The following is a 16,047-nucleotide window of genomic DNA, read 5'->3' as shown; positions in this document are numbered from 1 at the left end:
CCTCCCTTTCCCTTTCTTCCCCTTCCCCTTCCAATTTGCCCAGGTCAGAGCTCAGCATGGGACCAACAGCTAAGTACTCAGCTTTATTGGTCTATAGGGCAGGGCCAGGCCTGGATCAGCCTCAGTCCAGATCGAAGTCCGAAGCCTAAGACTCATTACAGACCCAGACTGGGTGCCACCTGGCTGAGGAACCATGAGATGCCAAAGATAACACTGAGGGTCTTGGGGATGTCAGGGTCTTCCGCAAAGGCCTGTGCACCATCCAGGGGCAGGTGCACAACCTCGATGAGTTCACCCTCCTCTGCCAGGCCCCCACCTGGCCCACTCTGCTGGGCATCTGTCACCTCTGCGTAGAACATGGTCTGGCTGGAGCCTGTCAATCCCACTCCAGACCTGTAGGGTGAGATTGGCCCACTGAGCCACACAGAGGCCTCCACTCCCTGTGAGGCCCAGCCCGGGGTAAGGGGGACCTAGGCATGCCAAGCTTGTCTTCTGTGATTAGCTATTGTACACAGAGGCAGGAGGGTTTCACAGATGGGATCCATGTCACTGAGTGACTGACAGATCTGGGACTCTGGGACTTGTCTCCCTGTGAGACTGCACAGACAGCAGCCCGACCTCTACCCAGCCCATCTCTACACAACTACAGCCTTCTCTTCAAAGTGCTCACTGAGCAGGTGCCCCCACCCAGATACCCCTCCCAGCTTGAAGCCCTGCTCGGGAACCCTACAGCCAGGGCTGCCCATCCAGGTGCCTGGACACCTCCTCCAGCAGCCCCTGCCTGCCCCTCTAACTGGCCCACCTCTCAGGCCAGGACCCAGCTGGGTGATCAGGAAATCTGCAGAGAACCCAGGCCAGTCCTTGCCCTCCACATAGCCAGCTGTTGGCCCTAGAAAGCCTGCCTTCAGGGGGACCCTGGGAGGCTGACAGAAGAGAGCCCCTGGCCCAGCAAAAATGGGAGTGGCTCTGGTCTTGACAAGGTCGCAAAGCCTGGTGCTCAGCTTGGCTAGCAGTGGGCCTGGAAGACCTCAATTGGGGTCAGAGTCCCACTACAGTGTCCCCAGGGCAGGGCATGGCTTCACCCCAACATCCTCTTCTCAGCGGGTTGACCTGGTCATTGGCTCCCACAGGGGCCAAGGGATCACCTGGGCCTGGTGGGGGCAGGGACCAGGCTAGGTTGTCCCCATGCCTTTCCTGAGGACAGCGATGTGACTCACTCCACCCCCAGCACCCGGTGCTTAATCCCACAGGAAGTGGAGGCATCTGTCGGCAGCAGCTGTCACCGAGCCGAGGCTTGCATGCTAGGCTGCAGGGTGGAGATACAGGCAAGTGTGCCCAGGAGGAGCCCAGCACCAGGTTCCTGGCCTTCTGAGGCAGCTGAGACGCACCCTTCCATGCCACATTGACCAGAAAATTTTTTTTTTTGGGTACTGGGGATTGAACTCACAACCTCACGCTTGCCAGGCAGGTGCTTATGCTGCTGAGCTAAATCTCCAGCCCTCCATGACACAATGAAAGCCAAGGAACAGGGTATCCTGCATGCATCAACAGGGTTCTCAGTCCCACCCAACCTATCCCATCCCGGGCCATTTCTCACCTATATGTAGCCACCCGTCGCAGGTCAGAGGGGGCCAGGCAGTAGCCGCACTCCTCCCAGGCCTCCTTGCAGGCCACCTGCTCCAGCGAGAGGCCAGGCTGGTCCACGAGGCCACTACACAGTTCCACTGTCACCCCTGCAGAGCCAGGCAGGGCTGGCAGCAGCTCCGGAGGGCCATCTTGGGCTAAGGCCACCAGGGACCCCGGGAAGCAGCGCTCTATCTCACCTGCATACACAGCTGGATGGAGAACACGGCCATATGCCAGTCACCTCCCAGTGACTGGCTCGGGGCCACATGCCTCACCAGGCCTGTTTCCCCTGGACCCCTGCCCACATTTGCTTTCAGACCCTTGGCCCCCCACACCCCACCCACAGACCTCACCTGGCCGAAACTGCCTCACCAACACGAGGCTCTTCCTTGAAGAGTTGAACAGGAGGATGGCCACACTGTGGGGTGGGGGCTCAGCAGGGGCTCCATTCCCAGCTCCCCACCCCAGCCAGGGAGGTCAGGCCCTCACTCAGGGAGGGTGGGGCCAACTAGGACCAGAGCTAGCCAGGGACAAAGCCAGGCTAGGAAATGGGCCTACTGTGTTCCAGAGGGGAGAGGTAGGTGGAACAGAGGCCAGGTAACTGACAAGCACTTGCCCCAGATGGCCTGCCACCCACAACTGCACCCACAACTGCACCCCCATGCTAGGAGCAAGTGCCCCAGGCTGGCCCCTCAAGCCTCACAGGGAGCAACTGTCAGAGGAGTGCAGCTACTGCCTGGCCCCCTCTGACCTGCAACAGGTGGCTACATATAGGTGACAGGAAAACCAGCACTGGGCTAGACAAGGAATAGTAAAGACCATGAAGGAGCACAAACAAGGAAGAAATGGGTCCCCACACCTCAGGCCCCAGGGTCCTCATGGGCCCCAGCAGTCAGGGTAGGCCCTCACCTGTCATGTGTCTTCATAAAGTCCCAGGACTTCTGGGCACCATTCTGAAAGAAGTAAAAGTGGCAGTCAGCAAGGTCCAGCATTGCCAGCATGGTAGAGCCCAGACAGATCGGCTGCCCATCAGGGGCTCCCCTCAGGAGCTAGGCATGCAGGCCAAGGTGCACCCAAGGGGGATGTGGAAAACTTGGGAAAAGGCAGGAAGGACCCAGGACCACAGGGCTGCACAGAGATGCAAGCTGTCACCCAGTATGTGAAGGACCATGGCGGGCATGGGGAGAAGTAGCACAGTGACAGCCTTACGGACAGACAAGGAAGGGTCCCAAGCAGACAAAACCAAGTTCAAGTGCTCACCATGAAAGCACACATGGCCCCTTGGACCAGGCACACAGACAGGCAGGGAGGATCGGCCAGCCTCCTGAGTGATCCCAGCACCAGAGTTTGCCAATCCAGGGTCCTCACCGGGCTGTCCCTACACTTCCTGTGGTCACATTCCCAGTGTCTAACCACACTCAGCGACATCAGGATCTGGGGCAGGGCTGGGCCCTTGGAGGAGCCAGGTTAACAACAGGGCTCCAGGTGGGAGGAGCCAGCACTGAGCAAAATGGGCTCTACCTGGGCCAGAGATGGTGGCCACTCCTCCCAGGGGTCTCAGCAGACGGCGCTGGACCTGGATCCTACCATGTCACTCATCCTCAGTCAGCATGGCTCATGCTGCCACTCATGAATGGCCCCTGAGGACTTCCTGGAGGTGACACTGAGTGGGAAAGGGGCTCTAGGCAGGAGCCTGTTGGGCAAGGCCCAGAGATTGGCCTGAGTTTGGCCTGCAGCAGAGACATCCTGGTTTCTACGGTGGGGGGCAGTGGCCTGCAGGTCCAGCTGTCTGAGAAGCTCTGAGAGGCCGTTGCAGCACCACCCTGAAAGGCGAGCCTGGGCCTGCCTGCTGTCTTGCCACCCAGGGGGCCACCACCCACTGGGCCACTCCAGGGGAGGCCCTTGAATACTATATGAGTAGGCTGGGCCTGCCCCAGGTCATGGTCGCCCAGATAGATCTCAGGGACCCTCTCAGCTCAAGATCAAAACTTTGTGAGAGGCACAGGAAGCAGTCTAGAGGCCTGTAGAGGCCATGGGAAGCAGGGTCAGGCCAAGGTACACCTGCCCTGTGCTGCTCAATGCCACAGGGCACTTGCTCCACATGCCCACGACCAGACCTCTCAGGCCATGTACCACAAGCAGCCAAGGGGTACAGCTGTGCCCCACTGGCAAACCCTGTCCAGTCTGGTGTCCCTGGCCCCTTACCATACATTCACACTCAGGACAGCTGTGGTCATCAGCACTGTCAGTGAAAATACGCCAGCAGGCTTCCTACCACAGCCACAAAGCCATCTGGGCGGCAGAGGGAGCAGCAGCCCCACTCTCACAGGTCCCTGCCCAGCTCACCTGCTCACTGCCCACCTGCCCACCAACAGGAAGGGTAGCCACAATAAGGCAGCCCACATCACCGGCTTCCAGGCCCTGGCCCTGGCCCAGGGAAAGGGAAAACAGCATTGAACCTCATCCCCAACCCTCCCCCCCAGCTAGGTACCCTCCACTCCCCCAGGCCTGCAGGCCCTCAGCACCCTGTCCACCGGTAGGCAACAGAAGCATGGCAGCAGAGAAGGCAGGCATATGGGCCTCTCCACTGGGGGCCTGGAGGTGATAGGCAACAAAGAGTTTCTCCCAGGGTAGAGAACTCTTTGGCTCTAGCCAACCTGGGGTTTCAGGGGCCATGCTGTAGATGCAGAAAGGGGGTTCTCCCGAGTGGCCTTGAGAAGCAACTGTGTAGGCTGTGAGGTGGCATGAGGTAGAGGGCCAGGACAAGGGACAGGTGTAGGGGAAGGCGGCCAAAGAGGAGGCACAAGTGTTTTCGCGAGCCTACTGTGTGCACACTACTGAGTACAGGAGCCTTGGTCCCGCTGTTTCACAGCGGCCCCAGGTTGTCCACGGGTTGTCCTGCGCTGGGTAGGTACGGTGCTTCCCATGAGCGTCCCTCCTTGAGAGGCGCCCTCTTCGGCCTCCCCTCTCTCTACCCTACCATCTGGCTCAAAGTCTAAGCAGGCTGGCCACCACTCCTAGGATTCCCCAGATCAACCATGAGTCCAAACGCAAAGGAGGGAAGGGTTGGGCTGAAAAAAACCGACACCAGCAATGCTCGCTGAGGGGCCGAATGGCCTCCTCCAACCCCGCTCCCGCACGGGTCAGAGTCTGGGAACCTGCGAGCAGGGTGCAGAGGAGGGATCGGAGCTGAGCGCGAGGGCCCAGGGTGGGGAGGGCCTGCAGGGGAGGGCCGAGTGCCCGGCGAGCACCCGGGACTGGGAGGGCGGTGGGTGGGGCAACCCTGGGGCGGGGGAAAGCGCAGGAGGGGCGGGGCCTCGCGGGGCGGGGTCCGCGGGGCAGCCAGGCGGCACGGGCCGAGGCGGCGCCGTGGCCAGCGCTCACCTGGCGGTAGTGCAGGCGCAGCGGACACAGGTAGATGGAGCTGGGGCAGGGGCCCACAGCCGCGCCCTCGATGCGCTCCATAGCGGCGAGGGTGGGCCGAGAGGAGCTGGCTGCGCATGCGTGCCTGCGGCCCGGGCATGCGTGGTGATCGAAGGGCGGAGCGCAGGTGGGGCTGGGACTCGGTGGGGTGCAGAGGTGCGCGCTGGCGGGCCCCGGGCACGGCCGGGGCGGCGGGGCGGGGCGGGGCGGGGCGGGGCGGGGCGGGGCGCGGCGCGCGGTGTGGTGCAGGCCCCCGTCCCGGCAGGTTGGCCGTGCCCTGCGGCCCTCGGGTCTCCCGGCGGGGAGGAGCCCGCGATCCCTAGTCGGAGAAGCTGCCCTGCGTCCCAGCCGCTGTCCCCGGGGCTGCTGTTCTGCCTGCGGCCTGGGGAGCCAGTGCGTGACTTTGAGTGACTCCTGCTTTGTAACACAGCGCGGAGCTTGGTGATCCGAAGGTCGTGGTGAGCGTCCCTGCCGTCTGCTGTGGCCGGCTCAGCCACGCAGTCCTGCGGGTGTCAGTGCTGCGAGTGCAGCGGCGGCCGCCTAATCCGGGCCCTCAGGATGGCTCCAGAGTGGCTTGGGCTGTGTCAGGGTTCTCCGGCTCTTTCTTCAGTCCACATCCCCCTGCCAAACAGTGCTGCCAGACTTCTCATGGCCCAGCGCTACATGTCACGTATTAATATATTTACAGTTCAGAAGCTAAGTCTTGAATAAGCAGAACCAATATAGTGAAAATGGCCATACTACCAAAACTTGTATATGGGTTTAATTCAATCCCAAACAAAATACCAATAGCATACTTCTATAAGAAAACAGTCCTAAAATTCATTTTGGAACCAGAAGAGACCTAGAATAGCAAAAGCAATTCTGGACAACAAAAACAAGGCAGGAGGCATCACAATCTCAGACTCAAAACTATAATAAAAAGTTATTGTGATGAAAGCAGTATGGTACTGGGAAAAAACAAAAGCAAACAGACCTGTTCAATAGAACAGAATAGAAGATGCAGAAGCAACTACAAACACATTCAGCAACGGTATCTTTGACAAAGGGGCCAAACACCTTCAGTGGAAGAAAGATAAATAAATGGTGATGAGAATGGGCTGATTCAGAGAAACACAAGAAAAATGTCAAGACAAAGGCGCAAAATACAATCTCAGACCTCCAGCCTACCCAGAACAAGTTTAAGAGACACAGACATAGTAGTAATTAGAGGTCACACATCTGAAATTTCAATTTAGTTCTCTTGTTTGGTTAATTTTACATGCCTATGCCTGGTGGTCTGGGCAGCTATTTTTAATTTAACAAGATGCATGGGCCAGGGGTTTAGCTCAGCAGCACAAGCACGCCACCTGGCAAATATGAGGTCGTGAGTTTAATCCCTAGTACCAAAACAAACAAAACAAAAAACATAAGATGCATGTGATAGCTACGGTTGATTTCCTATTACTTTGTTTTGAAGACTCGTCTTCATTGTTTGGTTTGGTTTGGTTTTATTCTACTTTTTTTAGTTTTATTATGTCTCATGATCTGGACAGCTATTTTGAAGATAACAAGATGTATTATGATAACCATTGTTAATTTCCTGTTGTCTTGTTTTAAAGTCTTATATCGATTTGTTTTGTTTGGTTTGGTTTTAATCTCTTTAAAATAAAAATAAATAAAGGGTGCTGGGAAAACTGGCTCTCCACATGTCAGAGATTTTTTTTTTGGATCGGGGATCAAACTCATGACCTTGCACTTGCTTGGTAGGTGCTTATGCCACTGATCTAAATCCCCAGCCCCACGTGCCAAAGGTTAAACCTGTACCCATAATTGTCACCATGCACTAAACTAAAATTAAATATGAAAACAGTAACACTTACTCTGCTGGAAGATAAAATAGATAAAACTCTTGTTTGTCCCTGTCCCTGGTTCTTTGGTACTGTGCCACTGTACCTGTATTTTCTGTGACCCTTAGTTAACAGTCATGGATTATCAGGACCAATGGCTTTTTAGAACAATTATGTCAGTATTGACTCTAGGGATACCAATAGCATCAAACACAGCATATAAAACAACAAACTGAGCTAACCCTTAATTTGCAACTTTGAACCATATGAAATAGTTTTTTTATAAATTTCTTTTTTTTTAGTACTGGGCATCAAAGTCATAATCTCACACTTGCCAGGCAGTTGCTTATGCTGCTGAGCTAAATCCCCAGCCCTAGATTTTTTGATTATATAACAAAATATAAAAGAAAACCAGTTAATTATATGCAATATATAAATCTGTAATGTGTCAATTTTGCCTTCAATTTAAAATTTAAAATGGAGCTGGGCATGGTGGCACACACCTGTAATCCCAGCATTTGAGAGGCTGAGGCAGGAGAATTGTTCGCCAGTTCAAGACCAGCCTGGCCAAAGTGAGCCCAAGGCCAGCCTGAACTGCATAGTGAGACCCTGCCTCAAAAAGACAAAAAATAAATAAATAAAATAAAATTTAAAATGGGTTAAGGAGAAAATAGAAAAGTGGACGAAGAGAAAGATTAGAAATAAGGTTGAGGACAAAGGAGAATCACATCAGCTTGGGGAAACTGTGCCAAAGACTGAAGGAAAAGGGAAGAAGGAAGAACAGGACAGAGCCACACCCACAAAGAGATTAGGAACCACTTTCACATTCATATATAACCAGTATATATGAAAATATATATAGATATATGAAAAATACATAGAAAAACAGGAAAAAGAGAAACAGTCCACTTCCAAGATTCTCTCTAGGTTCACTAGGAGACAACCTGTGGAGACAGAGTCCCAAACTGTGCCACTCTATTCCAGCAAGGTAGCAGTTGCTTTACGGCAGAGTAGTGGATAAACTCAGCAGGCCTGCTCTGACGCCAGACTCGTTGGGCTTGCTGCAGGCCAAGCAATTGCCATGGGTCTGCCCAGCCAGGAGCAGCTAGAGAAAGCCTGCAGCAGTTCTGGCTTATCTGGCTTGACGCCAGCATGGCTCCCAGCCAATCCCTCTCTCCCTGCAGGAGGACTGAGTCCTCTGCACTCACTGCCAGCCAGTGCAGTCCTCTATGTCTGCCACTTCCCTCCATTCCCGCACCTCTCTGCAGAGGCCTTCGGGGTTGGGGTCACCAGCCAGCACCGTCACCATGACCACGTGTCTCCAGGTTCAAACAGCTCCTCTCATGCAGTGAGGCCATCTCGGGGTGAAGGCACCAACTACTGCTTCTTCATTGAAGTTTCTCTTTTTACTCTCTGTGGCCTTCAATTTGTACTTCAGATTCTTCCTAGGTCCAGGGGACCCACTTTCTTCTTGTCTTCCTCATGAGTCCAGCATCTGGATGGTGACTGTCAGAGAGGCTGTTTTCTATGCTACTTACTGCTCTGCTGTCTTCCCAAAAGTCCCTAAAATAGGTAAAACTCTTGAAGACATAGGTATAGGCAAATACTTTATGAACAAAATCCTGATTGCACAGGAAATACTACAAAGAACAACTGGGGTTTCATATAAAAATGCTTTTGCACAACAAAAGAAATAACCAACAGAGTGAAGAGACAACCCACAGAATGGGAAAAAAATTTATCAGCTATTCCTCAAAGGACTAATATCTGAATATATAAAGAACTCAAAAAAAATCAGACCCCCTAAATTTAAAGACCCAGTCCAAAAATGGGCATCTGAAATGAATGGACACAGCTCAGATGAAGAAGTGCAAATAGCAAATAAATACATGAAAAAGTATTTAACATCATTGGTCATTTGTCTCAAAAAAAGAAAAAAAAAAAGAAAGGTGTTTATGTACAGTGGGATACTACTCTGCCATAAAGAAGGATAAACCTGAGACATCTTTAGGTAAATGGATGCACCTTGAGACCATACTTTTGAGTGAAATCAATCAGACACAGATGTTTAAATATTGCTTGTTTTTCTTGTGCAAGAAACCAAAAGCATAAATAAGGGCCACAACGGATGACAGATATTGGGAAGTAGAAAAAAAATGTTCAAGTGGAAAGGGTAACAATGGAGAGGGGTGAGGGAAGGGAGAGAAGAAAAAAGAGAATAGAAGGAAAAATGGAAACAGGTTGTAAATAAGGAGTGGAAAAGAAGGGCTGAAAGAAGGGGAGAGGAATGGGGGAAAAAGAAGTAAAATGTTATATACAGATACAAGTTTCCTATGATTTATGTGATCATTATGTATACCAAGATTACTAATAGCAATAAAATCCATTAAGAAGAATAAGGAGGAGGAGAAAGAAGAAGAGGAGGAAGAGGAAGAAGAAGAAGAAGGAGAAGGAGAAACAACCAAGTCCTGAGCTACTGCAGCTTCCAGGCAGGGATATTACAAGTTGAGACACACGATTCAGACTCCCAGTGACTGTAGGCAGCTGTGCTTCCCAGCTTTGACCTGGTCACCCAGTGACCAGAGAGACCACCCAGCCCACTCCTCCCCACTCCATCCAACAGCAGGTGGGTCTCTTCCTTTTATATGTGGGGCCACTCCTGAGGTCTCTTTTTTCCTGCCTGTGGCTCTGTGGATAATGAGAACAAGTTACAGCTTTTGGCAACAGCAGCCGCACAGACAGAGATGGGGACAGGAGGTCTGGGTGCATGGGCTGGGTACCCCTGCTCCAGCCACCTGCTCTTCTGTACACCTGAGTCTGCCAGCAGGAATCCCCAAAACAGCATCTGGAAGAAACCAGCGCTCTACTGCGCCTGTCTCCCTCCCGTCAGGGGAAGCAGCTTGTTCCACCAGGACAAGCCCAGGCAGCTTTCTTGAGGGGGTACCATGGGCCTGGTGGGGAGCAGGAGACCCGTCTGAGGAACTCTGCATCATTCAGAGTAATGGCCATGCACATGGGTGTCTTAGTCACCCAGTAGTGATGGGGTGAGAGGACCCTAGTAGCCCGAGCCCAGGAGGTGCTCAAGACCCTGTTGAGTTCAGGGACCGAGACAGCACATGGGAAGGCAGAGGACTCCCTGTCAGTCTCCTGTGGCTGCTGGCCACAAGACAGAGCTCCACAGACCCTCACTTAAAGCCTCACCATCCCGCAGGGCAGGACCCCACACTAAGAGTCAGCAGGAGCAGTCCCCTCTGGAGCTAAGGGACGGCCACCTTCACCTCGGCTTCCAGGGTGTCACATGACTGATGTGTCGGCTCCTTGTCCTCAAAGCAATGGTTGTATCTGTTCTCTTACAGCTCTGTCCCCTAGGCTTCTCCACTACCCCCCTGCCTCCTCCTCGGGACACCTGGGATACACTTAGGCCCCTGGAGGTCCCCAGAGCATCTCCAGTCTCACAGTCACATCCCACTGTCCCCCTTCGCTATGCAAGGTCCTAGAGCCATAGGCGAAGAACCAGGACACCCAGTAAGCACACCCCAGGAGGCAGCACCACGCTCAGGACAGTGTCTGGTATGCTGAGGGCCTAAGGATACAGAAGGGCACCCTTTCTCTGTACAAGGTGGGGCAAGGACTGGAGGGTTCTGGTGAGCAGGCCCCTGCTGGCACTGGCTGGAGGATGCTCTTGGATGGTGTCCAGTGGCCTAGACAGCAGAAGTGGCTGCTGGGTTCCTCCAGGGCTCAGGTTGCCAGTGGAGAGACAGCAGGCTCAGGGAACTGCCAACATGAAGACCCCAGGAAGATGGAAAGTCAGGGACTGGGGGACCAGGTAACTAGGGGCACAATGCCCTCAATGTCGGCATCTGGCAGGTGCTGCTCAGCAATTTTGGTTTTGAGGGGGCAAACTGCAATCCATGTGCCTGCAGTGAGGCAGATGCCCTAGGACCCCCTCCTCCAGGCCATGCTGGAGTCTCGATGGCTAGGTCTGTGGTAAAACCACCTGCAGACTCCTCCCTCCACAAGGCTCTGTGGACCCCCAGCTCCTGCTTGAGCCCTGCGGTCTGTCTGCCAGAGCTTTTCAGGGGTGCAGGGAAGACACGGGCTCCCTGGTAGGGCAGCAGTGGGCTGAGTGTAGGAGAAGGAGAACCTTCCCTCCAGCACTGGCAGGGTCACTGCGCAGCAGTCACTTCCATCCTCTTCCTCTTTGAAACAGGGATTCATTATGCAATTCAGATTGGCCTTGAACTCACTATGTATCCCAGACTGGCTTTGAACTCCTGGTGATCCTCCTGCCTCAGCCTCCCAAGTGCTGGGATTACAGGCACATGCCATTGAACCAACTCACTCGGCTCTTCTAGGCTCTGGGTAACACCTGTTCTGTCCAGGGGGCGTGTTCTCTGCTGCTGCCCGGGCTGTGACTGCTTGGCTGAGCTTTGAGAGGGAGGGACTGAAGGGCCAAGCAGGTGACATCTAGGATCTTTAGGGCAGACAGCAGGGTTGTACTGAGTGGAGAGCAGTGAGGTGCAGGGAAGATTTGATGCTTTTGTCTACTTTTACATATGACTGGAATTTTTTTTTTTCCCAAACAGACTTCTGAAGGAGGCTCAAGTACTTGGAAGAGAGGTGAGGCCATCACTATCAGTCCTTTGGCCATCAAGGGACAGAGACAGAGACAGAGATAGCATAAACACACAGACACCCTAGGGAACACGATATCCTGACACCTAGTACACCGGGCGAAGACTTGGCTGAATCCAACCTGAGCTGAGTGTGAAGGATATGGGCAAACTTCAGTGCTGCCCAGGCTACTGGTCTTCACAAGGACAGATTGGCTGGCCTCTGCAGAGGCTGAGGCATGGGCTCATTTGTAGGGCCTGTGGCCTCCTGGGGAACACTGGCTATCCACACACAGAAGAGTGAAGTTGGATTTTGACAGGTACCAAACAAAAAATTAACTCAAAATATGTCAAAGATGCAGCATAAGAGGAGGTCCCAGGGAATCAGATCCATGGGGAGCGTGCAGACCCAGTGCCCGGGTTGGGAGCATATAACAGGGACGTTTCCAGGGACAGGGAACACCACAGAGAAGGGCACGGCTGATAGCTTGACCATGGGAATGTGCCATGGAATATTCACTTAAGAAAAGTCATGATGGCAGGCATTGGTTTTGTGTATTTCAGTGTAATAAAAGAACACAAGAATGATTGGCAGTGGTGACGCTGGCTGAGGAGCCTTGCTTTTTCTCGTAGACCTCTCAAGACTTATCATTTTCCCATGCAGACACATTCTTTCAATGTCATGTTTTTCTTTTTTTATTTTTGAACCAGGGATTGAAGTCATGACCTTGTGCTTGCCAGGCAGGCACTTATGCCGCTGAGCTAAACTCCCAGCCCCATGTTTTTGGTTTTTGAGACAAAAGTCTTCTTATGAGACCAGGCTGGCCTCAAAGTCCTCTTGTTTCAGCCTTCTGAGTGCAGGATTTATAGATGTGCACCACCCCACCAGGAATACTCTCAATTAAAAACAAAACTTTAAAAATGTTCAGATTGTGCTGAGTATGGTAGTGCATTCCTCTAATCCCAGCACTCAAGATGGCTGAGGCAGAAAGACTGCTGTGAGTTCGAGGCCAGCTTGGGATACACAGTGAGTTTAAGGCTCAGCTGGACTACACAGCAAGACCTTATCTCAAAAAACCCAAAAGAAGAATAGCAGCAACAACAGAAAAGTTCAAATGGTAAGTTTTTTATGATACTTGTATTTTACTATAATTTAAAACTTAGGGAGGTGGAAAGTATCTGCACAGGGAAGGGGGAACTGTACAGTAAGATGTGAGCTTGGGCCCCAGGAGGACCAGGACTGGACCTGGTCATGGGCTGCAGTGGAGAGCGGTGTGCAGGAAAGCTAGAAGTGAGGAGGCTGCCCAGGAGGGCAGGGCCTTCACTGTGCCTGCAGCATCTCCCTAGCACTAAGGCTTCCCGTGGGAGGCCTGAACCTCTGACCCGGGAGCCCTGACTTCCTCTCTCCCTCTGGGAAGCTGAGCAGTATGCTGGGCTTCTCCATTACCACCTTCCCAGTGTGCTGTGGAGGAACTCGAGACCCTGAGTTGGGCCAGCTCGCTCTCTGCCCCCGCCCTCGGCTTCTGAATCTCAGGTGGGCTGGTGCTTGTAACAGGCAGTCTGGCCTCTGCCCTCCTATGCCACACTGTCTCCTTCCTTGGGTCCTCTTCCTGTCCTGGGCACTGAGGATGGAATATAGCACTCCCCACCCAGGCCTGGATGAACATGGTGGCCTGCCCAGGCCCCCAGAAGCCTGCATGTGGGGAGAGAGGAACCATCCACCTGGCTCACTCACCCATCCTGCACTATGCTAAGGCCTGGAGTGCCAGCTGTGCTACCCAATAGGGCTACCCAGGGCCCTGGCACCTGTCATTGCAGGGCAGTTACTCTATACTATGATCAAACCCCCTGTGGGGCACAATAGTGCCTAAGCCCAGGCAGGCAAGGCATGAAAGGGATGTGTGCCCCTCACTGTCATGGATAGCCCTGTTCTCAGCTGTGGCAGGCCCTTCCCAGGCCAGGGCTGAGGTCTGCAGACCTTGCTGAGGCTGGGGGCCGGCACAGGGCAGCTATGGGCCACTAGTGGAGATGATCCTGCCAGGCTGAACCAGAAAACCTTGCCCCAGGCTCCTGCTGGGCATTTGCTGATGGCAGCTGGGCTGGTGGCTACACCCACTCACATTCCCCACCTCCGGGTACCCCTGGGTCTCCAGGGGAAGCAGCTCAGCTGGCAATGAGGCCGGCACACAGAGGAGCCCACCCGGAAAGGCACTGGCCAGGAACAATGCCTTCGTGTGACCGACTTTCCCTCTGTGGGAGAAAATAGTTAAGCAGAATGGCAGTTTCCTGCATTTGTGCCTGTGTCTGGGGGTGACTCACGCAGACCTCCCACAGAGTTGGCCCTGTGAGCCCCACACCCTTGCAGTCTCACCCAGGGTCTGGGCAGGGCAGAGGTCCAGCCCAGCCTCCCCTGCATCAGTTTCCACCTCTGTCGCAGCACGGGCTTGCCAAGCTAGGGTATGGTGTGGGGCCTTCCTGGAGGAGGCCTGCAGCCAATTGCTGACCCTTGTGTAGAGCAGTGGCCAGAGCTTCTCCAGGAACAAAGTCCCTCTCCCCAGGACAGCACAGTTCCTTGGACAGCCAGGGCCCTGATGAGGGCACCAGAAGGGCCACAGGAAGGGGTCAGGGTGTCTTTGGACATGGGGCTGGGAGGTGACAGCGATGACTGCCATGCAGGACCACAGCTAGCCATATAGGCACCAGCAGGTCTGTGTGGGACGTGGTCCCAGGAACGCCTGAGCTGCACAAGGATGGGGACAGTCCCTCCCAGTTGAGGGCCCTTGACTGAGGGTACCACAGAATCCATAAATGGGAGAGGGGAAGGCAGTGCTTCCAGCTGCCGCCATCCCCACGGGTGGCGGAGACACCCTCACACATACCCCACGTCATCTCACAGTCCTATAGAAAACAGACAAGAGGAACAAGGCAAGTCCAGGCCACAGCGTGGGGGCCCTCAAAAAGGAGACGGGCAGCAGCATTCCCTTGGCTCTGGGGCAGCCCAGGTCTGAGCAGAGCCCCTTCACAGCAGCCACAGGGGGGCCCAACTCCTGGCGATCTTGACCTTTGTGAGCTGAGTGGGGTTTGGGAATTCTCTGGAGGAAGGGCAGGCGATAGGAGATGAGGCCAGAGCTCCGAGGGCAGAGGAGGGTGCCCAGAGCCAGACCAAGGGATAATGGCTGTGGGCTGGGCGAGCACTAGCCTTGGCAGTCTGGCTATACTTCGGGGTTGCCCCGGGCTGTCCTCTGCCAGCTTCACCCACACGTGCAAATCCTTGGTAATCAAATTCTCTACTGGGGTCTTGTGAGGCCCTGTGTCACTCTTGCTGCTCACCAGGGAGGACTCTGCCAGGGAGATGGGATTAAGGAGTTCGAAACAGAAAGGGCACGGCTGTGATAGCTTGCCCTGCCGCCTAGTGGCCGCGGTTGCTTCGCACCATTCTCCCGACCCGGTTCCACAGGCCGCATTCTGCTATTAGCAACCGAGGCCGCCAGAGTGCTGGGCTGGGGTGGCCACAGGCAGGTATGACCTAGGAATTGGCCTGGCCTGCGGGAGCAGCTGGAGCGGGAGTCACCTGGCAAGGTCAGGATGGAGGTAAGGGCCCTGCGGGGACACCCCCGTCCCACCCCAGCTCGCCCGCCTCCGATCTTGCGAGCCCAGTCCTACTGTCGCCTCCCTGAAAGGAGACATGGCGGCCACTCTCCTGCCCGCACCCGAGGCCGAGTGAGCCGGGACAGGACCCAGCCGGGGCGGCCTCCGCGCCGGGGTTTCCGGTGCCCGCCCCCAGCGCAGCCTGCAGGAAGCGGCCGCCCTTGAACAAAGGGGCCGGCGGACAATGGTCATTGAATTGGCCGGGGCTCTCGCGTGGGTACGGCCCCAGCTGCCCGCACTGATAAGACATGCCCGCGAGCTCCTATCTCCGCTCCGGCACGCACGCCGGCCCGAACTGCGGCGCCGAACCGAACCCTCAGCGGCGCCACAACGGGTAGTGACCAATGAGGAGCCGGCGCGGACCGTTGGCCACTCGCCGGCCAATCAGATAGCACAGCAGGAACGGCTCCGCCCCCGGCCCGGAACCCCGCCCTCTCAGAGCCCGCTCAGTCCGGGTACCGGCGGGTCGCTGGGTGCGTCTCCGAGCCTGCGTGAGACGCCGCCCACACAATCCCGGCTACGAGGCGGGCGACCAGAGCTGAAGTCGCGGCTGGAGTCGCTGGCGCTGGCCTCCGAGGCGGACCTACGTCCCACGCGCCCGGAGAATCCGCGCAGTTGCGCGGAGCTGTTACCCACTTGGGGGGCTCCGAGAGGAAGATAGAGCCATAGGGAAGCCGCAAGCTCTAGCGGTGTGGAGAGACTGAGGCAAGAGGTGCTGAGGGCTTGTTCCATGGGGCAGTCTGGGCTGTTAATATCGAGGCCACTACAGCGACTCTGGTGTAGCCAGGGGCCAGGGATATAGCTCAGTGGCACAAGGGCCTGCCTGGCAAGCGTGAGGTTGTGAGTTCGATTTCTGGTACTAGAAAAAAAAAAGGCAGTAGCCAGGGAGATGCAGGCCCTGGCAGGGA

General features: G+C 55.0%; 1 protein-coding gene across 2 annotated transcripts; it reads right to left on the bottom strand.

Moving 5' to 3' along the window:
• Positions 1 to 70: 70 nt before the first annotated feature.
• On the bottom strand, positions 71 to 5,168 carry Nudt14 (nudix hydrolase 14). Of its 2 annotated transcripts, none has more exons than XM_063241246.1 (5): positions 5,011 to 5,168; positions 2,536 to 2,579; positions 1,980 to 2,014; positions 1,598 to 1,835; positions 71 to 393 (listed from the first exon to the last, which is right to left on the bottom strand). In XM_063241246.1, the coding sequence occupies exons 1-5, from the start codon at positions 5,089 to 5,091 to the stop codon at positions 156 to 158; spliced, it is 636 nt and encodes a 211-aa protein (XP_063097316.1). In that variant the 5' UTR covers positions 5,092 to 5,168; the 3' UTR covers positions 71 to 155. The 2 variants fall into 2 exon arrangements, with proteins under 2 accessions (XP_063097316.1, XP_063097315.1); XM_063241245.1 differs by having other exon boundaries at positions 1,980 to 2,044; positions 5,011 to 5,166.
• Positions 5,169 to 16,047: the final 10,879 nt, after the last annotated feature.

Source organism: Cavia porcellus, unplaced genomic scaffold (genome assembly GCF_034190915.1).
Source record: "Cavia porcellus strain 051 isolate PalLab524CR breed Dunkin Hartley unplaced genomic scaffold, mCavPor4.1 scaffold_31, whole genome shotgun sequence".
Lineage (NCBI taxonomy): Eukaryota > Metazoa > Chordata > Mammalia > Rodentia > Caviidae > Cavia > Cavia porcellus.
Note: the sequence above shows the minus strand (reverse complement) of the source record. Positions and strands in the feature narration are given on the sequence as shown.